This window comes from Ahaetulla prasina, chromosome 2 (genome assembly GCF_028640845.1).
Source record: "Ahaetulla prasina isolate Xishuangbanna chromosome 2, ASM2864084v1, whole genome shotgun sequence".
In the NCBI taxonomy this organism is placed as follows: Eukaryota; Metazoa; Chordata; class Lepidosauria; order Squamata; family Colubridae; genus Ahaetulla; species Ahaetulla prasina.
This window is the reverse complement of record NC_080540.1, coordinates 15,534,288-15,557,624: the sequence shown is the minus strand read 5'-3', so window position 1 is coordinate 15,557,624 and position 23,337 is coordinate 15,534,288. Positions and strand designations below refer to the sequence as shown.

The 23,337-nt window shown below is 43.1% G+C and overlaps 1 protein-coding gene across 1 annotated transcript; it reads left to right on the top strand.

Annotated features, from left to right (window-relative positions):
• The first annotated feature begins 4,754 nt into the window (after positions 1–4,754).
• LOC131190391 (vomeronasal type-2 receptor 26-like) lies at positions 4,755–22,068 on the top strand. The gene is made up of 5 exons (XM_058167711.1): positions 4,755–5,036; positions 8,406–8,702; positions 16,897–17,124; positions 19,058–19,184; positions 21,167–22,068. The coding sequence occupies exons 1-5, from the start codon at positions 4,755–4,757 to the stop codon at positions 22,066–22,068; spliced, it is 1,836 nt and encodes a 611-aa protein (XP_058023694.1).
• The last annotated feature ends 1,269 nt before the right edge of the window (positions 22,069–23,337 follow it).

Below are 23,337 nucleotides of genomic sequence, written 5' to 3'. Positions count from 1 at the left end.
GTACACTGAGAGCATATGCACCAAACACAAATTTCTTGTGTGTCACACTTGGCCAATAAAGAATTCTGTTCTATTCTATTCTGTGTGGCTTCCTGTCTTATGTGTAGGTTTCTCAAGAGGACAATTTGACATTGTATTATTCTCATTTCTCAAGGACATTCAACATCTCAGTAAAGTTTATTTCTTCTAATTATTTGTTTATTTTAAAATATTTTTATGGCTGCCCATCTTAGAATGATTCTGCCTGGCTTACAACAATAAAATTGCACTGTAATATTCTATTATATTCTGGAATATGATAATTAGCCTAAGATGACACTTTAGGTAAAAAGGGATGGGTTAGCTCTAAGAGGTCTCCAGCTTATTGCCAACATGCTCATTGAAATCTGTAGCCTTTTTCTCCAACCCCTTTAAATATGCCCCAATTGGCCATTTGAATCCAATGTTAGATAGGCTTTCCTTGCCCAAAGGATACAGATTTATCTCAGGTAAGAGCAATTAAAACAGCTGCAACAAGACAAATATGTCTTTCACGGTGTCATAGCCACATAGCCATAGATCCTGGAAAAGATAATGAGGCAGTGAATCCATTGACACCTAGTGGGAAGCAAAGTTATAACTTTTTAAATGTTATTGCATTCTTTGACTAATTGCCTAAATTAGTGGACCGCGAAATACTGTGGGCATAATTTTCTTGGACTTCAGTAAGGCATTTGATAAAGTAGACCACATCCTACTACTTGGTAAGGTAGAAAAATATGGATGAGACATCACCATCAGATGGATTTTTAACTGGCTGATCAACACAATATGTAATCCTTAATGGAACTACATCTACATGGAGAGAAGCATGCAATGGGATACCTCAAGGTTCTGTTTTAGGCTCATCACTTTTCAATATCTCCAGAAATGATTTAGATTAGGGGACAGAAGGGGAACCCATCAAATTTGTAGATGACACCAAGCTGGCTGGAATAGCCAGCAGCCCACAAGATAGGCTTGAGATCCAGAAATATCTCAACAGACATGAACATATGACCCTATCCAGCAAAATTAATTTCAGTGATGAGAAAAGTAAGATTTTACACTTAGGTAAGAAAAAAACGAATGCACAGGTATAGAATAAGTGGTTTCTGGTTCAAGAGCAGAAACTGAAAAAGATCTAGGAATCCTAGTGGATACCCACTAAAGTATTAGCCACCGGTGAATTGCAGCTGCCAGATAGAAAAATGTGGGTTAGACAGCACAATACAGCCAACACAGTCCTAATGATGCACTACTGAAGGATAAAATCTAGATCATGTAAAGTGTTAATACCACTTTATAATACTTTAGTAAGACCACGCTTGAACTATTGCATCCAGTTTTGGTCACCATGATATAAAAAAAGATGTTGAGACTCTAAAAAGAGTGCAGAGAAGAGCAGCAAAAATGACTAAGTGACTGGAGGCTAAAACAGATGAAAAATGGTTGCAGGAATAGAGTATGTCTATTCTAATGAAGAGAAGTGACTCTGTAAACTGCTTAGAGAGGGATGTGAAGCACTGTAAAGCAGTATATAAGTGCTATTGCTATTGCAACTTTAGTATTTCAAGAATAGGTTTCTTAAGTAAAGGAAATAAAGCATTTCCTGGATTGTTATTTTCACGACGGTTATAGAAGAACTATGCCAATGAGTCATGCAGAGTTTCCCACCCCACCCCACCCAATAAATAAAGTCAACCAGAGAATCAGTTGGGATCCCTACATCTCTGTATAATTATCAAAATTATAATTATTATTTTTTTTTCCTAGGGACTCCTCACAACTCATGGTCACTTGGAAACCTAGGTATTGATAGCTACTAACTCTCATCAACAGATTTGACTAATATTTCATAACTCTGATCAAAGATCTGAAGATCTGGTTCAAAAAGACTTCAGGGATGGTGGAGAGCTTAGGATAAGAAGTCCTGAAGTCAGAATTGTGCAGATCCAAAAGTTAATGCTTTTAATGTTCATGTCATCTCACATGACTAAGTCAGTGCATCTGTGTTCCTTGGCAAGAGGACTGTGCTTCTCCTTAGAGAAGACAGCAGTGCCTGTCTCAGAGAACTACAGAAGATCTCCAACATGATACCTGAAATACTGCTGACGTTGCTTCTCCTGGTGTCCCACTTTCCCTGTGCCACAGTGATGACCAAATGCCCACTGAGTGTGCGAGAAGAGAAAGAATATTTTAATTACTACAAACCAGGAGACTTCCTGATTAGTGGAATCATATCTACATCTAGCACTGTATTTAAACCATACATTTTCTTTCAGCCTCCGAGTAACAGATTTCAAAGGTAACTCCTGAAGTGTATTTAACCCTGGTGATTAATTTTACCCTTCCTCCTTTTTCATAGGGATGATTCCCATTTCCCATGAACTGGTCTCAATCACCTTTCGCTCTCTTCATTTGCTTTAAGGGAAAGGCTTATGCTGAAGGTGTAGAGGCCTGACTCTTCACAAAATAGCCTTCTGTGAAGCCACAGAGAATCCTTGGATCCCCTTTTAGTTGAAGGTAAAGAAGTGAGGTTCTGTTCCATTTTATATTCCCATTCTCTTCAATGTTCTCCATGAAGAGGCATCTTCCTTCCTTCCTTCCTTCCTCCCTTCCTTCCTTCCTTCCTTTTTCTTTCTCTATCTCAAGAGACAGCTTTCTTTCTCTCTCTCTCCCTCCCTCTCTCCCTTCCTCCCTCCCTCCCTCCCTCTCTCTCTCTCTCTCTCTCTCGTCTGTCTATCTATCTATCTATCTATCTATCTATCTATCTATGAAGAGGCCACTTTCTCTCTCTTTCTCTCCCTCCCTCCCTCTCCCTCCCCATCTGTCTATCTGTCTGTCTGTCTATCTATCTATGAAGAGGCAGCTCTCTCTCTCTCTCTCCTGTCTACCTATCATCTGTCTGTCTGTCTGCCTGTCTGTCTATCTATCTATCTATCTATGAAGAGGCAGCTCTCTCTCTCTCTTTCCTGTCTACTTACCTATCATCTATCTATCTATCTATCTATCTATCTATCTATCTATCTATCTATCTATCTATCTATCTATCTATCTATCATTATTTCCCCCTCCAAGGCTTTCTTTCATAAGGTGGCTTGTGTGCAACTTGGGCTCTCAAAAGTTGAGAGTGAAATTCTGCTTTCCATGGCAGATGCACTCTCTTCCTGTTTCGTTTTTGATAAAACTAATGAAATCCTTAAAAAAGGATAAAGAACCCAAATACCATGGCAGGAACCCCAGATCTGATTTAAAAAGGAATTGATTTTAGTAGCATTTATTTAAACTGTTTCCAAGAAAAATCCATTTCTGATATATTGTTAACATTATTAAATGACATAAAAAATTACTGATGATTAGATGTGGTGAAAAATAATACCTTATTTTGGATATTGGATTCAGTCACAGAATTAGCATACCTTAACAATAAAATTAAAATTTATAATCCTCCCCTATGAAAGAATCAGTACTTACAGACTATGACGAAAGTAATAGAAATAATTAAATTAATATTCATCGTATGAAACTAAAGAACCATTTCATCATAAAAGGATTAATATCTGTGATAGCTGTTATGAACACAAACCTTCATATGCTATAATTTTTAATATTAACATATACGACATGCGCCGTCTGGTACTGAAAATTACAGAACTATTATAAAATATTATACTACAAGTATACTCTTTGAAAAGGTAACAATAAAAGTAAAAATCATTTAATGGCAAAGGAACGTTAGTTTTAGTATTAAGGATTTTATTGCTCCCAATGGAACACAGGAAGGGGAGATTTTGTCACGGTTGGCAAATTCTTATTTTCTTCTCAATTTTGCAAGTCGAGATGCAAAATGTAAAAATAATTATAGGTTCCTGTAGGAGAACAATCTGAAATCAATAAAATAAAAGGTGTAAAAGTCATCTGAACAAGGATGCAGTCTGATGGAGATAGGAGAGTGAATTCAATCTCCCAATTAAATGAGCAGTAAGGAAGGACAATGTTGGAGAGTTTGAGAGATACACTGTATTTTCCCAGAAGAGTCTGATCTAATAACTACTGAATTATTCCAGAATTGAGCTGTTTCCTTTTCTTCCATCAAGCACAGTCAAGGAAGAATTTTATATCTCCAAGTTGAAGCCCTCTCTAGGCTTGACTGCCTTAGATGAGGTTCAGGTGTCATTAGTTACTTTGGATCAGTGGTGAAATGTAAAATTTGTTACTGCCGGTTCTGTGGGCGTGGCTTTGTGGGGGGGGTGGTAATATGACTGGGTGGGCGTTGGCAACTTTTTTTTTTTACTTTTAAAAGCATTTTTTCTACAACCTCTTCGGCCAAAGAGGTTAGTGCAGTAATGAAGAAGTAGTGTTACATAGGCCAAATAATTGATACATTCACTATATGTGCAGCTACATTCTGCATCAGGTTCCAAATGAACTCTATACAGGGTCGAGTTCATTGCAATAATCCCAACAGGAGGTCACAGTGGCCCGGAATGGGTACCAATGACACACAGCTTGAAGTAGTGCAAACAGTCTTCTAGCTATCTAGGGTAATGCTTCCATCAATGATTTCAGATCGTAGATTTCTGAACATTCCAGATTAAACACATTTGACAACAATACAACTGTCCTTAAAGGAACAGCTTCAGGAAATACAATGTGGTTTTATGAATCAAACATGAAAACCCAAAACCAAGATGAAGTCCAACTGAAATCTTTTAACTTGCAGTATACAGATGATGAGCTTCGGGCACATCCTACCCTTCTTCTTTTCCATTCATGAGATCAACCAGAATCCAAGGCTGTTACCAAACATCACCCTGGGCTACAGCATCTATGAGAACTATTTCAATGCAAGGATAACATACGATGTCATGATGGACTTGCTTTCTAGGGGCCAAGAAAATGTTCCAAACTATAGATGTGGAAAACAAAAGAACCTGCTGGCAATTCTTGAAGGGATGAATTCTGAACTTTTTAATTCCATTTCAACCATGCTGGGCATCTACAAACTCCCACAGGTAGAAATGAATATTGACAGTGAAAATAATTTCACTTTGCTAAATCTTCCAATAGTCCAAAAAGGATCAGAGAATACATACAATGAGTCATTGTATGTAAAGGACACATGAAATAGTATATGTCCACTAGGCATTCATATAATTCTTTCTTTGTTCTGACATCATTGCACATCAGATAGCTAGCTAGCTAGCTAGATAGATGGATGTAGGTAGGTGGGTGTGTGGGTAGGTAGGTAGGTAGGTAGATAGATAGATAGATAGATAGATAGATAGATAGATAGATAGATAGATAGATAGATAGATAGATGATAGAGATAGATAGATAGATAGATAGATAGATAGATAGATAGATAGATAGATAGATAGATAGAGATAGATAGATAGATAGATAGATAGATAGATAGATAGATAGATAGATGTAGGTGGGTGTGTAGGTAGGTAGGTAGATAGATAGTGATAGATAGATTGAGATAGATAGATAGTGATAGATAGATTGATATAGATAGATAGATAGATAGATAGATAGATAGATAGATAGATAGATAGATAGATAGATAGATAGATATAGATAGATAGATAGATGTAGGTGGGTGTGTAGGTAGGTAGGTAGATAGATAGATAGTGATAGATAGATTGAGATAGATAGATAGATAGATAGATAGATAGATAGATAGATAGATGATAGATAGAGATAGATAGATAGATAGATAGATAGATAGATGATAGATAGATAGATAGATAGATAGATAGATAGATAGAGATAGATAGATGTAGGTGGGTGTGTAGGTAGTAGGTAGATAGATAGATAGTGATAGATAGATTGAGATAGATAGATAGTGATAGATAGATTGATATAGATAGATAGATAGATAGATAGATAGATAGATAGATAGATAGATAGATAGATAGATAGATAGATAGATAGATAGATAGATAGATAGATAGATAGATGTAGGTGGGTGTGTAGGTAGGTAGATAGATAGATAGTGATAGATAGATTGAGATAGATGGATAGATAGATAGATAGATAGATAGATAGATAGATAGATAGATGAAAGATAGATAGATGATGATGATGATGATGATGATGATGATGATGATGATGATGATTTATTCGATTTTTATACCGCCCTTCTCCCGAAGGACTCAGGGCGGTGTACAGCCAAGGTAAAACAAACAGTGCAATATACAATTTAAAGTACGAATTAAAAAACTTATTACATAATTGGCCATATAAAACTAAAACCCATTAAAAATTAATAATAAAAATTTAAAACCAATAAAATTTAAGCCAGCCCCGTGTGAATAAATAAATGTGTTTTCAATTCGCGGCGGAAGGTCCGAAGGTCAGGTATTTGGCGTAAACCCGGGGGAAGTTCGTTCCAGAGGGTAGGAGCCCCCACAGAGAAGGATCTTCCCCTGGGGGCCGCCAGCCGACATTGCTTGGCGGACGGCACCCTGAGAAGTCCCTCTCTGTGTGAGCGTACGGGTCGGTGGGAGGCATGAGGTAACAGCAGGCGGTCCCGTAAGTACCCAGGTCCCAAGCCATGGAGCGCTTTAAAGGTGGTAACCAAAAACCAAAAAATAGATAGATAGATAGAGTGGTAGGATTCAGCCAGTTCGCACCACTTCGGAAGAACCGGTTGTTAACTTTCTGAGCAGTTTGGCAAACTGGTTGTTGGAAGAAATCATTAGGGCAGAGAACCAGTTGTTAAATTATTAAATAAGGGCCTCTGGTGGCTCAGCAGACTGTCTGTTATTAACACAGCTGCTTGCAATTATTGCAAGTTAAAGTCCCACCAGGCCCAAGGTTGACTCAGCCTTCCATCCTTTATAAGGTAGGTAAAATGAGGACCCAGATTGTTGGGGGCAATAAAAGTTGACTTTGTATATAATATACAAATGGATGAAGACTATTGCTTAACACAGTGTAAGCCGCCCTGAGTCTTCGGAGAAGGGCGGGATATAAATTCAAATTAAAAAAAAAATTACTTGAATTCTACCACTGGATAGATAGATAGATAGATAGATAGATAGACAGACAGACAGACAGACAGATAGATAGATAGATAGATAGATAGATAGATAGATAGATAGATAGATAGATAGATAGATAGATAGATAGATAGAGCTAGGAAGGTAAGAAGGTAGGGAGGGAGGGAGGGAGGGAGGGAGAGAGAGAGAGAGAGAGAGAGAGAGAGAGGGATTTCATAAAGGTTTTGCAACTGAGCAAACCTTTCTCCGTAGCTCAACTGAAATGCTCTCAACCATACTGCACATTTGCAACTTCTATGCAAATCCTTTTGCCTCTTCTTTCTGTCTTCCAATCACAACAATCACATGACTTTGGGAGACAAAAACATCTCTTCTCCCATAACCCATTGATTTTCCAAACAAATTGGGGGGGGGGGGAAATCTCAAGGACAATAATGGAAGCAAAGAGGGAAAATGTTATTTTAAGAAGATTTTTTCTCTACCTTCACTTAAAGACACCAAAAACACTCCCACCTGACATATTTTTTTTTGCTAAGTTCACATAATATTCCTTCTCCCACAGGCCACCACATGGAGGCATAGAGAGCTGAGCTAGTATTTCTGCAGTATTTTGTCCGTTGTTCTTGTACTAATGTGAATTGTCACTGATCTTGGCAGGAAGTTGATAAGAGATCACATTTTATAGCTCAAGGACCGATGGAAGGAATTTCTCTGCTATGAGGCAAAAGCAGATAGAGCAGTGGTGAAATCCAATTTTTTTTTTTACTACCGGTTCTGAGGGCATGGCTTGGTGGGTGTGGTGTGGCTTGGTGGGCGTGGCAGGGTAAGAACCTTGGAGGTCTTCTAGTCCAACCCCTCACTCAAGCAGGAGACCCTATATCATTTCAGAGAAGTGGCTGTACAGTCTCATCTTCAAAACCTCCAACCTCTGTCCCACTGGTAAATTGTCCTCACTGTTAGGAAATTTCTCCTTAGTTCTAGACTGCTTCTCTCCTTGAGTAGTTTCCATCCATTGTTTCTTGTCCTGCCTTCTGGTGCTTTGGAAAATGGGTTGACCCAGTGATGAAATCCAAAAATTTTTGTTACCAGTTCTGTGGACGTGGCTTGGTGGGTATGGCTTGGCGGGTGTGGCAGGGGAAGGATACTGCAAAATCCCCATTCCCTCCCTACTCCTGGGGGAAGGATATCACAAAATCTCCATTCCCACCCTACTCTGGGGCCAGCCAGAGGTGGTATTTGCCTGTTTTCCAAACTACTCAAAATTTCCACTACTGGTTCTCCAGAACCTGCTGGATTTCACCCTTGCATTAGAGGTAATATTAATTGCCCTTAATAACAAAGCAATCGGCCGTCTTTTTCTCTCTTACATCTTAGATCAATTATGGGGTCATCAGCTATATTCCAGAGCAGAAACATCATTTTCCTTTTTTCTACCGGGTGACTCCAAAGCAGGAACCGCCTCACTTGGCGATTGTCAAGCTGCTCCTGCATTTCCGATGGACGTGGATCGGCCTCGTTGCTCCGGACAATGAAAGTGGGGAAAAGTTCAGAAGGATGTTTGTGCCAGAAGCCCTAAGGAAAGGGGTCTGCATTGCCTTCTCAGAAAGTTTACCAAAGCTTCTGTACGAAGGGGCAAAAAAGCACATCCTACAATATTTCGGAGACACTAAAGTAAAAAGCATTGTTTGTCAATTGAACTTTGAGGCCGCATTAACACTAGCTATGATGTTACGAAACATTGAAAATAGTGCTATCCATTTTGGGGAAAGAGTATGGATTGCCACAGCTTTGTCCGATATAAGTGTGAGATTTTTTTATCGAATAGCTAATCTCCAGCATAACCATCTTTTACTGTCCTTCTCAACTCAGAGAAAGAAAAAGGCACAGTATTATGATTTTAATTCACATTACTTTGCGAGTGGACAGTTTGGGGAGGCAGCATTTCATTGTTCCTATTCAAGCCCCTTGTGGTCTAAGAAAATTTGGAATATGTGCCTGGAAAAAGAGAGCTGGGAAACCCCACCCCAGGATCTGGTGGAAAGAATCCTGTCTGAAGATGGCTCCAGTATTTCCACAGCAATCCAGGTTCTGGCTTTGGTCTTCAATGCTGCCTTTTCCTCCCAAAGGAGTAAAAGGAGGATGCATGTTGGGGACTATCCGACACCCCAGATGATACAGCCGTGGCAGGTAAAACTTGGAAAATAAAATAATAGGGTTGGAAGGGAGTTCCCCTTCTATCCCCTGAACTAGATCATTTCAATCCATGAAATCCTTCCTAGTCTCTCTCTTGATCCTGCCTGATAGGGATCTATGAGACCTGACAGTTGCCTTGGGACAGAGGTGGGTTTCAGCAGGTTCTGACCAGTTCTGGAGAACCGGTAGCGGAAATTTTGAGTAGTTTGGAGAACCGGTAGTAAAAATCCTGACTGGCCCCATCCCAGGGGTGGGTTCTACATACCTTTACTACCGATTCGCATCGTGCCCGTGCGCAGATCGCTTTTGATGACGTTCGGGTCAGTGGGCAGAGCCTCCCACCAGTTTTACTACCGGTTCTATATAACTGGTCCCAACGGTGGGCAACCCACCACTGCCCCATCCCTATCTTTTTTTTTTAAATTTATTTATTTTTGTCACAACAGTATACACAAACAAATGTCATAGATAAAACAGCATATCTTGAAGAATATATATATATATATATATAATTAAAATTATGCATCAACTATAGTAATTGGATATAATGAAGGGAACAATAAGACAGGAACGGCAGGCACATCTGTGCTCTTATGCACGCCCCTTATAGTCCTCTCAGGAATGGGGTGAGGTCAATAGTAGACAGTTTTTGGTTGAAGATTTTGGGATTATGAGTAGAGACTATGGAGTCAGGTAATGAGTTCCAAGCATTAACAACTCTGTTACAGAAGTCATATTTTCTGCAATCAAGTTTGAAGCGATTGACATTTAGCTTGAATCTATTTTTTGCTCTTGTAATATTGCGATTGAAGCTGAAGTAGTCTTTTATAGGAAGGATATTGCAATAGATGATTTTGTGTGTTAAACACAGGTCATGTCGAAGTCGACGGAGTTGTAAGTTTTCTAATCCCAGGATTTCAAGTCTGTCGGTATAAGGTATTTTGTTGTTTTCGGAGGAGTGAAGAGCTCTTCTAGTAAAATATTTCTGGACTCGTTCTATTGTGTTTATGTCAGAGATGTGGTATGGGTTCCAGATGGATGAGCTGTATTCAAGAATAGGTCTGGCAAATGTTTTGTATGCTCTAGTTAGTAGTATAGAGTTTTTTGAAAAGAAGCTGCGTAAAATAAGGTTTACAACTCTTAGGGCCTTTTTTGCTATGTAGTTGCAGTGGGCTTTGGCATTAAGGTCATTAGATATGAGAACTCCAAGGTCTTTGACAGGGTGGGGGTCGTCAGTTAAGTAATGTCCATCCAGTTTGTACTTGATGTTGGGGTTCTTTTTTCCAATATGTAAGACTGAGCATTTGCTGGTTGAGATTTGGAGTTGCCAAGTTTTAGACCAATCAGAAATTAAGTTGAGGTCTTCTTGAAGAGTAGAAGTATTATTAGTGGTATTAAATAGTTTGACATCGTCAGCAAAGAGAACACAATAACTTGAGATTAAGTCACAGAGATCATTTATGTATAGTATGAAGAGTGTTGGTCCAAGAACACTACCTTGGGGAACACCACTTTTGACAGGAACAGGATTCGATATAGCGTTGCCAATTTTGACCACTTGTTGTCTGTTTGACAGAAAGGCATTTATCCAATTGTGAAGAGGTCCCGAAATACCGTAGGATTTTAGTTTAAGGAGTAGTTTATCATGTACTACTGAATCAAAAGCTTTGCAGAAGTCTATGTAGATTGCATCTATTGGTTTTCCTTGATCAAGGTTGGTAATCCATATATTTTTGCAGTGGAGTAGTTGTAGGTTACAAGATAATTTTTTTCTGAAACCAAATTGTTTATTAGATAGAAGGTTGTTTGTTTCAAGATGGAGTGTAATGGATTGGTTAATGATGGATTCCATTACTTTGCATGAGGCTCTGCGCATGCGCAAGATGGCGGCTCGCTAGGCGAACGGAGCCGCCGACGGGATGATCGATGCGGGATGGCATCGCCCAGACGGCTAGCCGAGCCACCTATACCCCCCGGTCCACTTTATCAGCTTCTTGGCAGCCGTGGGAGAGGTCTGCGGGCCTTTTCGGTGTCACGGCTGCCGAGAACGAGGCCGGGTGAGGGAGAGTGGCGAACGGCGGCAATTTCCTGGGCGCGTGGTGCGAGGCGAGGCCGCAGCCGCGGATCATAGGCTTGTTGGCCCATCATGGCCTGTGGACTGTGGACTGTGACTGCTGAGCACTGGACTACTTTGGGTATGTTTACCTCCCCCCAGCCTGGTTTTCTCGGGATGAAGGGGGTTGAGAGCTTACTGGCTTTTCCACTGCCTTCCCTGCATGGAGGTGCTCTGAGGACGTTTTACCCCACTTCTGCCGTATTTGGGATCTACGGCCTATCACATCTTACCGGCCTTCCTCAGAGGTGCCTGGCCCGGTTTTTGGGAAAGGCCCTGGATCTGAGGAGTGGCCAGGCCTTTGGATTAACTTTGAATGTGGGGCTTGCCTGGGGCTTGCCTGGAGGATCTTTATCTTTGAACCATCTTAACGGAGGGAATTGGCGTGGTGATTATTGGAGGTGTCCCGGCCTTTGGGGCCCGTTTCTTCCACTATTATTTGTGCACTGTCATCTGCACTTATATGGCCTTTTGGGATCTTTGGCCAGGACTGTTCTTTGGAACTATGGTGGAAGAGACTTGGAGACCGATTTGAGATCTGCCGGAGGACGTACCCAAGAACAGCTGTAGACATTGCCGAGGGTGGTAGAAGACCTACCCACCCACCTCGTTTTTCCCCCATGGATTTTAGGACTGGGCTATTTTCTCCATCTTTCCATCTTTAGCCTATCTATCAACATTATCAGCCACCATCGGACGATGGGTATCCATGCGAAGAACTATGGACTAATACCCTGCCATCCCGGACAATGATCATCTCCCGGCGACTGTTATCCCCTAGCGAAGTATTATTTTCACGATTCGCCTATGCTATTCGGTACAGGAACTCTTGCGCCTGCGAGGTGCCCCCGCCTCGCAGGAATGGCCCGTTTTATTACCAAGGGCCGGCCTCAATGACGGATCTTGGGATCCACAGAGGTGGCATGCGAAGAGGAAGAGCCTTTGGGGTTTTTTAGATAGGGCATTTTTAAGGGGTGGGAGGGGTAGGGCGGGTGTTGGGGGAAACCCGCCGGGTGGGGTATCAGTTCCTGCGCATGCTCGTGGCGGTGAGTTAATAGGTCCGAGGGTTATGGGGGGAGTTCAGGTTCCACTGGTGGAGGGTGGTGCTATTTGCACGGTATGGGGGAGGGGCAGATTTGGCGGAAGCGGGGGCTCGGATCGTGTTAAGGGGGCGCGCGCTCGATGCTTGCAGGCGATCGTGCGCCCCGAGCCCCCAGACTTCTCCCGTTCCCCGGATAGTCAAGACCCCAGAGCCTGGACCTTCGGCTGATGTTGTGTAATGCACGGTCCGTGGCCAATAAGGCCCCCCTAATTCACGATCTTATTCAGGGGGGTGCCGCGGACTTTATAGGCATTACGGAGACCTGGTTGGGCGCAGAAGGGGGCGTGCCCCTGGTACAGATGTGCCCACCAGGTTTCCGTGCATTCCATCAGCCGAGAGCCCAGGGTAGGGGTGGGGGGTGGCGGTTGTGATTAGAGAGAGTCTGGAGCCGAGGGAGACCACTGTACCTCAGATTGCCGGGTGTGAATCCCTCCTTGTGAAGTGGGGCCATAGATGTCAGATGGGCTTGCTGGTCGCGTACCTGGCTCCTTGCTACGTGACAGCTGCCCTGCCCGAGCTCCTGGAGGTGCTTGCTGGGGTGGCAGTTGAGACCCCCAGACTTCTAGTCATGGGGGACTTTAACTTGCCATCTTCCGGCTCGTCATCGACAGCAGCTCGGGAGTTCACGGCTTCCATGACGGCCTTGGACCTGACTCAAGTAGTTGATGGCCCTACCCACACTGGGGGTGGTACACTCGATCTGATTTTTGTCTCTGGTCAGTGGTCGAGAGATCTGGACTTAAAGGAAATAGTCATCGAACCTTTGTCATGGTCAGATCACTCTCTCCTTCGCCTGGACTTTCTGACCGCCATCCAACACCGCAGGGAGACGGAGCCGATGCGTTGGTTCCGTCCCAGGCGCCTGATGGACCCAGAGAGGTTCCGGACGGAGCTTGGGCCATTTCCTGAGGGTCTGGCTCACGGCACGTCTGAGGAACTTGTTGCGGCCTGGGAACGGGCCGCGGCGGGGGCCTTAGATTGTGTCGTGCCTTTGCGGCCTCTGACCCGGCGCAGGTCCCAACCGGCTCCTTGGTTCTCCGAGGAGCTGAGGGGGATGAAGCACCGGAGAAGACGCCTAGAGAGCTCTTGGAGGTCTAGCCGTTCAGAGGCTGATCGGACACTAGTGAAGTCCTATACTAGGACTTACCTAGTGGCATTGAGGGAAGCGAGGTGTTGCTACGCCTCCTCCCTCATTGCGTCAGCAGATAACCGCCCAGCCGCCCTGTTTCGGGTGACTCGTTCCCTCCTTCACCAGGGGGAGCGGGATGACCCGCTGCAGGGACGTGCTGAGGAGTTTAACGGTTATCTATATGATAAAATCGTTCAGCTTCGGGACGGGTTGGACCAAAATTGCGGTGACTCAGGTGAGGCGCCCGAGGGTGGTCTTGGTGACATTGTCTGGGATGAGTTTGACCCTGTGGCTCCCGAGGACATGGACAGGTTGTTGGGTAGGCTGAATGCCACCACGTGTTTACTGGACCCGTGCCCCTCCTGGCTGGTGCTGGCCACTCAGGAGGTGACACAAGGCTGGCTCCAGGCGATTACGATCGCTTCTTTGGTGGAGGGTGTCTTTCCGGCCGCCTTGAAAGAGGCGGTGGTGAGGCCCCTCCTTAAGAAGCCTTCCCTGGACCCGGCTGTTTTAGGTAATTATCGTCCAGTCTCCAACCTTCGCTTCGCGGCGAAGGTTGTAGAGAGTATGGTGGCATATCAGTTTCCCCTACACCTGGATGAAACCGTCTATCTAGACCCGTTCCAGTCCGGTTTTCGGCCCGGCTACAGAACGGAGACGGCTTTGGTCGCGTTGGTGGATGATCTCTGGAGGGCCAGGGATAGGGGTTGTTCCTCTGCCCTGGTCCTATTAGACCTCTCAGCGGCTTTCGATACCATCGACCATGGTATCCTGCTGCGCTGGCTGGAGGGATTGGGAGTGGGAGGCACCGTTTATCGGTGGTTCTCCTCCTATCTCTCCGACCGGTCGCAGTCGGTGTTGACAGGGGGGCAGAGGTCGGCCCCGGGGCGCCTCACTTGTGGGGTGCCGCAGGGGTCGATCCTCTCGCCCCTTCTGTTCAACATCTACATGAAGCCGCTGGGTGAGATCATCAGTGGTTTCGGCGTGAGGTACCAGCTGTATGCGGATGACACCCAGCTGTACTTTTCCACGCCGGACCACCCCAACGAAGCTATCGAAGTGCTGTCCCGGTGTCTGGAGGCCGTACGGGTCTGGATGGGGAGAAACAGGCTCAAGCTCAATCCCTCCAAGACAGAGTGGCTGTGGATGCCGGCATCCCGGTACAGTCAGCTAAATCCGCGGCTGACCATCGGTGGCGAGTCATTGGCCCTGATGGAGGGGGTGCGCAACTTAGGCGTCCTCCTGGACGAACGGCTGTCTCTAGAAGATCATTTGACGGCCGTCTCCAGGAGAGCGTTCTACCAGGTTCTCCTGGTGCGCCAATTGCGCCCCTTTCTGGACCGGGATGCCCTATGCACGGTCACTCACGCACTCGTGACGTCTCGCCTGGATTACTGCAATGCTCTCTACATGGGGCTCCCCTTGAAGGGCATCCGGAGGCTACAGTTAGTCCAGAATGCGGCTGTGCGGGTGATAGAGGGAGCCCCTCGTGGCTCCCGCATAACACCCATCCTGCGCAGGCTGCACTGGCTACCTGTGGCCTTCCGGGTGCGCTTCAAGGTTTTGGTGACCACCTTTAAAGCGCTCCATGGCATAGGGCCGGGTTATCTACGGGACCGCCTACTGCTACCGAATACCTCTCACTGACCCGTGCGCTCTCATAGAGAGGGACTCCTCAGGGTGCCGTCAGCGAGGCAATGTCGTCTGGCGACACCCAGGGGAAGGGCCTTCTCTGTGGGGGCTCCCACCCTCTGGAACGAACTGCCCCCAGGACTTCGTCAGCTTCCGGACCTTCGGACCTTCCGCATGAGCTTAAAACATACTTATTTAATTGCGCAGGACTGAGCTAGATTTTAATTTACGGGTTTTAAATTGGGTTTTATTCTTATATTTTTAATTATTAGGCTTTTAGAATAAGTTTTTTAATTGTTTTTAGACTGTATTTATCTGTTTTTTAAATGCCTGTAAACCGCCCTGAGTCTTTTGGGAGATAGAGCGGTATATAAATATGAATAATAAATAAATAAATAAATAAAAACACAACATAGAGAGATAGGTCTGTAATTTTCAACAAGGCTTGGGTCTCCTTTTTTGAAGATAGGAATGACTGTGGCTAGAGACCAGAGTTTTGGAAGGGAACAAGTTTTGAAGGCTTTATTAAAAATTATGCTTAGGGGTTCAGCTATATTAATTGAAAGTTTTTTTAAAAAGTATGCACATAGTCCATCTGGTCCGATAGATAATGATGGTTTTAGGTTGTGAAGGGCTTTCTCAACATTATCTTCTGTGAAGTCTATATGTGTTAGGTCGTTGCTAACATTTTTGGTACGATTATGGAATGTTGGATATGAGCCATCACTGTTTACAAAGACTGAGCCGAAGAATGTATTAAAGAGGTTTGCTTTAACTGTTTCGTCAGTACATTCTTTACTCTTAGGTTCTTTTAGTGGTGGAATGGATCTTGTTTCTTTAAGTTTATTGTTTACAAAATTATAAAAAGCATGACTGGAATTGGTGCGTAGAAGGTCTTCTTCTTGTTTGGTGTGGTAAGTGTTACATTCTTTTTTTATTTGGTTGCAAATATTTTTGTAGTGGTTTTTGAAGTTTGCTACATAACCCTTTTTGGTTTTTTTCCAGAGGGATTTTTTTTTGGATTGCAGCTTTTTTATTGATATGGGAAATTTGCTTTTACTTTTGATTTTGGTGATGATTTGTGGTACATATAGTTTGACGATTTTATTGATTTCAAGTAGGAATACTTTATAGTGGTCATCTGTAGTGATACAGGTTGAGAATAGATTTTGCCAGTCAATCTATTCTCTGCCTCTCAAGTCCCAGCTGATCGGGAGGAAATGGGGATTTTTGCAGTAACCTTCCCCTGGAGTTCAGAGGGAATGGAGATTTTACAGTATCCTTCCCCTGCCACGCCCATCAAGCCATGCCCACATAACCGGTAGTAAAAAAAATTGAAATCCACCACTGTCTTGGGACATCTTATTCCTTTACACCACCTAGATTAGTGCATCATTCCTTCCAGCAGATGACATGGACAAAGAGAGGATAGCAGCAGGTTTCCTTGGGACATCCATCAAAGGAGATCGAAGAATTAACACCAGGCTGATATTGGTTATTCAAAGCCAAGGTGGAGTTGATCTTTAGGGAAGGAAAATTGGGACACTGGTGTTTTGGGGAACATTAATTCCAGAGGTGGAAACAACCGTAGAGAGATGATGAGATTTCTGGAGCTAGAACATGTTTATGACCTAAAATTATTGCAATTTTGACTTAGGGATCAAAAGTTTACAAGTAGTTCTCCATTTTCTTTCAGCTCCATCCTTTTCTAAGAAACTTCCAGATTTACAATCTTTCTGTGGAGGAGGTTTATTTGGCTGAGGGTGGAATTCCTGTTGCTGACTTTGATATCATGGATTGGGCAGTGTTTCCTAACAAGTCCCCTGCTGGGGTGAAAATTGGGAATATTGAAAAAGAAGTCTCTTCAGATATCAAGTTCTCTATCGACGAGAGCGCCATTATATGGCCATCATCTTTTAACCAGGTAATCAAGTCTGCCAGTTTGTGGGTATTGTTATTCATCCATTCCTACATATCCACCTGCTGTCAGGCCTGGAAACTATATTACCTTGGTGCGTTCAGGATCCAGGCCTGCCACAATCCTACAGTGGGAGGTTGGGCAGGGGGGATTGCATGAGTGAAGTAGAATTAGCCACAACAAAGCTTTGCAGAGAAGTTCAAGGCCATAATGTCCGACAGCTGTGCAGAGGTTGTCTTCTGTATATGAAGGAACTGATTGGAGCAGTGGTGGACATGTGGGAGAAGTGGGCAAGGTCTTGAACTTTCTTTTGGGTGAGGAAAAGCCAGAAGCTCTCAGATTTGGGTTTTCCCAGATGTGCCAATATGACATCTCTAATAAACGTTAGCTTTGAGGAATCGCAAGCCTTGGAGTTTGATTTCATTGGGAGTGTTACTTGGAACCCTAACACCTGCTTTTGTGGTATTGTTCTGTTTCCCTCCCTCCAATACTCCCAGCAAAGAGTCAGTCAGAGGCCTCCTTTTCTGATTTATTTACATAGATAGATGTCCTGGCCACGTCTACCCACAGGCCTGCCAAGTTTCTGGAGATAACGAGGAAATTACAGATAAGGCCAGAATTACTCACGAATATATTCTTCCCTCCATTGATACGGTTTGCCCGCGCAAATTCATTGCTTTGTCCAAGACAAAATACCAGGAAGTTCCGCCTCCTATTTATAGTCTCTGCAGATGTCACTGCATGACAATTCATTACTTGGCTTTATCCCAACGCTGCTTCTGCTGCGCGCGCCGGTCACGTCTACGCAGTCTTGCATCACTCCAAAACTGTTCTTGGGGCATTGCCAAATCAGAAGAAGGCTCGGGAGAATCAGGCCTTGCCGGCCCCTCCTCCTCCCTTTGAGTGGGTGCCAGGGAGGGAGAGGGCTCAAGAGAAGCAGGGCTTGCCAGGTCTTCTCCCTCACTTTCTGAATCATCCGAGTCCAGGAGTCCGGGTCCAGAAACCTGGGTCACAACAGGTATTTCAATCTTCTGATGGAGGCACTGTACTAATGAAAAGACTGGTCGAAAGAGAGACTAGTATTTCTCCTGCACTTCTCTTTATTGCTAACTATGGGAATGCCAGCATTGTCTTAGGGTAGGATGGAAGTCATGTTGGCTAGTCCAATGGTGCTTGTTGCCTGTAAGGAAACTAAGGAACCACACAAAGTCCTTAGACCCTGAGGGATTTACTACAGGATGTTTTACTCAATGCAATCTTTGGTGCACTCAAAGCTTGGTTGTTTGCTTGCAGACATTGTATTTAATTACCCAAGTTAAAAATATTGTGAGTGCCTGATAATAGCATTGATAATGTAACTTATTTATTTAATGAGACATCTGCAAGCAAACAAGCTAACTCAGGGAGCAACCAAGAACACCATAGCTCAACCCTGACCAACATGTACTATTGAATCCTACTCTGTGCTTGCTCAGAATTAGACTCTGCTGTGAGAATAAGATGGTAGGAGATCCATGTTGGAAGAAGGCAAAGACATGAAGACATATTATGGTAGGTAGTAATGTACCATTTCCTAAAATGGAACCAAAGCAATCTTCTGCTTCTTATGCTTTGGATAATTCTTCCCATCTTTTATTACCATTGGCAATCCAAGCTGAAACTGATGGGATCTGGAGTCCAAAGGCATGTAGCCTTGCATTGGTGGAAAAAAATGCCTGGATAGACACAGCATCAGCTTTGAAGGAATCCTAGGATAATATCCTGCTGAAATAAAACTGTGAGTGGAAAGTTTTTCACCAAAATAAAATTGCTTTTGTTATATTTGGGGAAAGATCTTGAAAGTATCTTATTGAGTTTATGAACCCGTCTTGGCAGTGACTTCCACTTATGGAAGGAATCTGCTCATTCATACATTTCCATGTTTTTTCTTTCTGTTTAGGTGGCCCCTTTTTCTAGGTGTACTAAAAGTTGCCTCCCAGGGTACACCAAACTCACAAAAGAGGGAGAACCGGTTTGCTGCTATGACTGCTCTCCATGTATGGAAGGAACAATCTCCACTCAGGAAGGTAAGTGGCTCAAGGGCAAGAAAGGAACATCAGCCTTTCATTCCTGGGACAATTATATTAGCCAGATTCAATCTCATGTGCCAGTATACAACATACAAATTCTGGAAAGAGACTGAAAACTTAGCAAGAACTCACAAAGGAAAGCAAGTGAAGTTCCATGATAATTGTACAGGAGCTGATTTGGTTGGTCACCAGGACCAGAGATGTAGCCTTCTGAGCTTTCAGACTCATGTTGCAGCCTATCCTCAGGGAACTTTTCTCTCACAATTTGGTGAGACAGAAGTTCCCCGAGAACGGGCTCTAGCCCAGGGATCTCCAACCTTACTAACTTTAAGGCTTGTGGACTTCAACTCACAGAGTTCCTCAGCCAGCTTTGCTGGCTGAGGAACTCTGGGAGTTGAAGTCCACAAACCTTAAAGTTACTAAGATTGGAGACCCCTGCTCTAGCCTATATCTGAAAGCTTAGAAGACAAAAATTCTTGCCCTGGGGTGACTGACTGAGGTTTGATTCTGCAACAGCAATAACTATTTAGTGAAAGTATTTCACTGAAGGTATTCCGCCTTGGTGGATGTTTTCAGAAATGGTTCAAAGAGTCAAAAGCAATCCTGAAAAAAGATGGAAGAAGCTTGAGAAAGATGATAGAATTTGAAACAGGCATACAAAGTCAATATCAACTATTGTATATCAAAATTCAAAAAATTCACTCCTAGTTATAAGTTAAGGGAAATTAGTATTATATATAATGGTATAGGGTCTCCTGCTTGAGCAGGGGGTTGGACTAGATGACCTATTAGGTCCCTTCCAACTCTGTTAATCTGTTAAACAAACTAGACAAATCATATAACAATAAACGTTGGAAATGCCATAACAACAAAGAACATATATCTACAGTATTAATGACAGAAGTAGCAAGAATGGGTACCATACATACTGCATATTTAAGCAGTAGCAAATTTACACATTTGGAACATGGTTTTAAAAAAGAAAGTTATGTGTGTAATGAAACTAATAGATGAAAGTATTCAAGTAGATCAGCGGTTCTCAACCTGTGGGTCGTGACCCCGTTGGGGGTCGAATGATGATTTCCCAGGGGTCGCCTAAGACCATCAGAAATATGGGAAGTATATTTGCAAGTCGAAGAATCGCGCTCCAATGGTTGACTCCACAAGCCAGCTGTAGGCTCTTCAAATCGCTAGCCGAATTCGGCTTCAGGCGCGATGAATTAAAAAAGAGAGAAATCTTTGCTCTGATGTCTCCCTCTCAAGCCAGCTGCAATCACTCCCAATCGCTAGCCTAATCTGGCTTCAGGCGCGATAAACTTAATAGGGGAGGAGTCTCTGCTTTAATGCCTCCGTCCTCAAGGCAATCGCAAGCAGTTCAGATCGCTAGCCAATATGGCTTCAGGCGCGATCAATTCAAAATGAAAATAATTTTATGGTTGGGAGTCGCCACATCATGGGGAATTGTATTAAAGGGGTCGCAGCACTATAAAGGTTGAGAACCACTGAAATAGATGCTTGCAAGAATTGTTTAAAGTTAAGCTCAAACACATACACGTAGAGGCTCTCGATGTACACACATACACAAACATAACAAAGGATGTGCAAATAAAGAGAAGGGACAATGGCATGCTTTTCTATAATCACCTGATTAATGCTTAGTAATTATTTATTTGTATTATTCAATTATCACTATTCAATGTATATTATTTTTTTCTTTACATTTCAATATTCCAGTAATAAAACAGATTTTTTTTAAAAAAAAAAAAACTTCATTGCTCTAGTTACATCCTACTTCTGGTCAGTTGGTCATGAGCTTTAGATCAGGGGTCTCCAACCTTGGTAACTTTGAAACTTGTGGATTTCAACTCCCAGAGTTCCTCAGCCACCTTTGCTCAAAGTCTCAAAGTTGCCAAGGTTGGAGACCCCCTGCTTTAGAATCCCACTGAATCACTAAATAAACAGCAATTCATGCTTTCCAGATGCAGCCCATTGTGAAAGGTGTCCAGATGAACAGCATTCCAACCAGAAGCGAGACCAGTGTGTTCCCAAAGTCATAACTTTCATGTCCTACAGAGAAATGTTAGGTCTTATCTTGGCTATCACAGCCTTATTTTTGTCTCTAACCACTGCTTTAGTTCTGGGAATCTTCATTAAATACCAAGAAACCCCCATAGTCAAAGCCAACAACCGGGATCTCACCTACATTCTTCTGGTCTCTCTCTTGCTTTCCTTTTTGACAACCCTTCTATTCATTGGTAAGCCCCAAAAAGTGACTTGCCTTCTTCAGCAAATCACCTTCAGTGTTGTTTTCTCAGTTGCCGTCTCTTCCTTGCTGGCCAAGACTATCATGGTGGTGGTGGCATTTTTGGCCACAAAACCAGGCAGCAGGATGAGGAAATGGTTGGGGAAAAGTCTGGCCAACTCCATTGTCTTGTCCTGTTCTGGAATTCAGGTGGGCATCTGCCTTACATGGTTGGGAATTTCTCCCCCATTTCCACATTCTGACCTGCATTCTCAACCAAGAGAGATCCTCCTGCAATGTAACGAAGGCTCAGCCATCATGTTCTACACTGCCCTTGGCTACATGGGCTTTCTGGCTGCCGTCTGCTTCTTGGTGGCTTTCCCGGCCCGCAAGCTTCCAGGGACTTTCAATGAAGCCAAGTGGATCACCTTCAGCATGCTGGTCTTCTGCAGTGTTTGGATCTCCTTTGTCCCCACCTACCTGAGCACCAAAGGGAAATACATGGTGGCTGTGCAGATCTTCTCCATTTTGGCCTCCAACCTGGGTTTACTGGGCTGTATTTTTCTCCCCAAATGTTACATCCTTATTCTGAAACCTGACATGAACACTAAGGAGCATTTAATAATAAAAAACCAATGAGAGCTCTTGAGTTTTGAAGTTTTTTTCTCTTACCCAAATTATTTTAAAGATAAAATAAGATAGCTTGGAAGTGAAATCCGTTATATAAGAACTCTCTTGTGTGAACTTTTAATCATGACTGATTTATTAAGATATATTAGAGATGTGTAAGAGGTCATTTTCTTTTGAATCATTACTTTACACAATCGTTATTTAGTGAGAATCATAAAATATCGCTAACCATATATTTTCTGATACCAATTAAGAGAGAGCATTATAGAACATCTTTGCTTTATCTGATGTTTAGAAGAGATGACAACCTTTTGCTGATGTTGATGAAATGTTGATGTACTTTGTTTGTTTTTCATGTCATATTCTTGTGGATTGAGATTTCCCCCCTCTGTATGGCCAATTAGTTATTTGCTGGCCCCACATTTATTTATTTTTTGCAGATCATCTGGGCCAAACTGATTGTTTCGTTGAAAAATAAACTGTGCTAGCATAGAGGAGGTTATTGATGTTTGTTCAACCAATGTAGAACCTTGTTCCTTTTCTTCTAATCCAAATTCTCTTCATATCCATTCAGTATGCAGGATGAATAAATAAGAACAGAGTAGTACTGCCTTCTCTCGTTTCTTTACCATCTTGGAGTTACTTTGTTTTGCCCTGTTCTGTTCAGAGTTTGGCTTCTTGTCCTATGTGTAGATTTCTCATGAGGGCAATGTTATATCTTGCAATTCTCATTTTTCGAGACAATTCAACAGCTAAACATAGTTTTTAAAAAAAATTATTTATTTATTTTACAAGATTTGCATGGCCACCCATCTTAGAATAATTCTGCACATGCACAACAATAAAACTGCAGATAGAATATTGGTTTCTCTTTAAATGTTTAAGGGAAAGAAGCAGTGGTGGGATTCAAAAATTTTTACTAGTGGTTTTGTGGGCATGGCTTGGTGGGCGTGGCATGGCTTGGTGGGTGTGGCTTGGTGGGCATGGCAGGGGAAGGTTACTGCAAAATCCCTATTTCCTCCCAATCAGCTGGGACCCCGGAGGCAGAGAATAGATGGTGGGCGGGGCCAGTCAGAGGTGGTATTTACCGGTTCTCCGAAATACTCAAAATTTCTGTTACCGGTTCTCCAGAACTGGTCAGAACCTGCTGAATACCACCCCTGGAAAGGACACTCTATATCTCTTCCAAGAGATTGAATATATTCCTTCCAGCAGTGCAGTACAGTGTCTGCAGACCTTTAAGTGCAATGGTCCATTATCTTTCCTCCCAGTAGGGGG

What these genes read in the sequence shown, in the direction of transcription:
- LOC131190391 (XM_058167711.1), top strand. Translation starts at nt 4,755, where the DNA reads ATGAGCTTCGGGCACATCCTACCCTTCTTCTTTTCCATTCATGAGATC. An exon ending in AATATTTCGGAGACACTAAA is followed by an intron (nt 8,703 to 16,896) that starts GTAAAAAGCATT and finishes ATTTTCTTTCAG; the next exon opens with CTCCATCCTTTTCTAAGAAA. An exon ending in GGCCATCATCTTTTAACCAG is followed by an intron (nt 17,125 to 19,057) that starts GTAATCAAGTCT and finishes CTTTCTGTTTAG; the next exon opens with GTGGCCCCTTTTTCTAGGTG.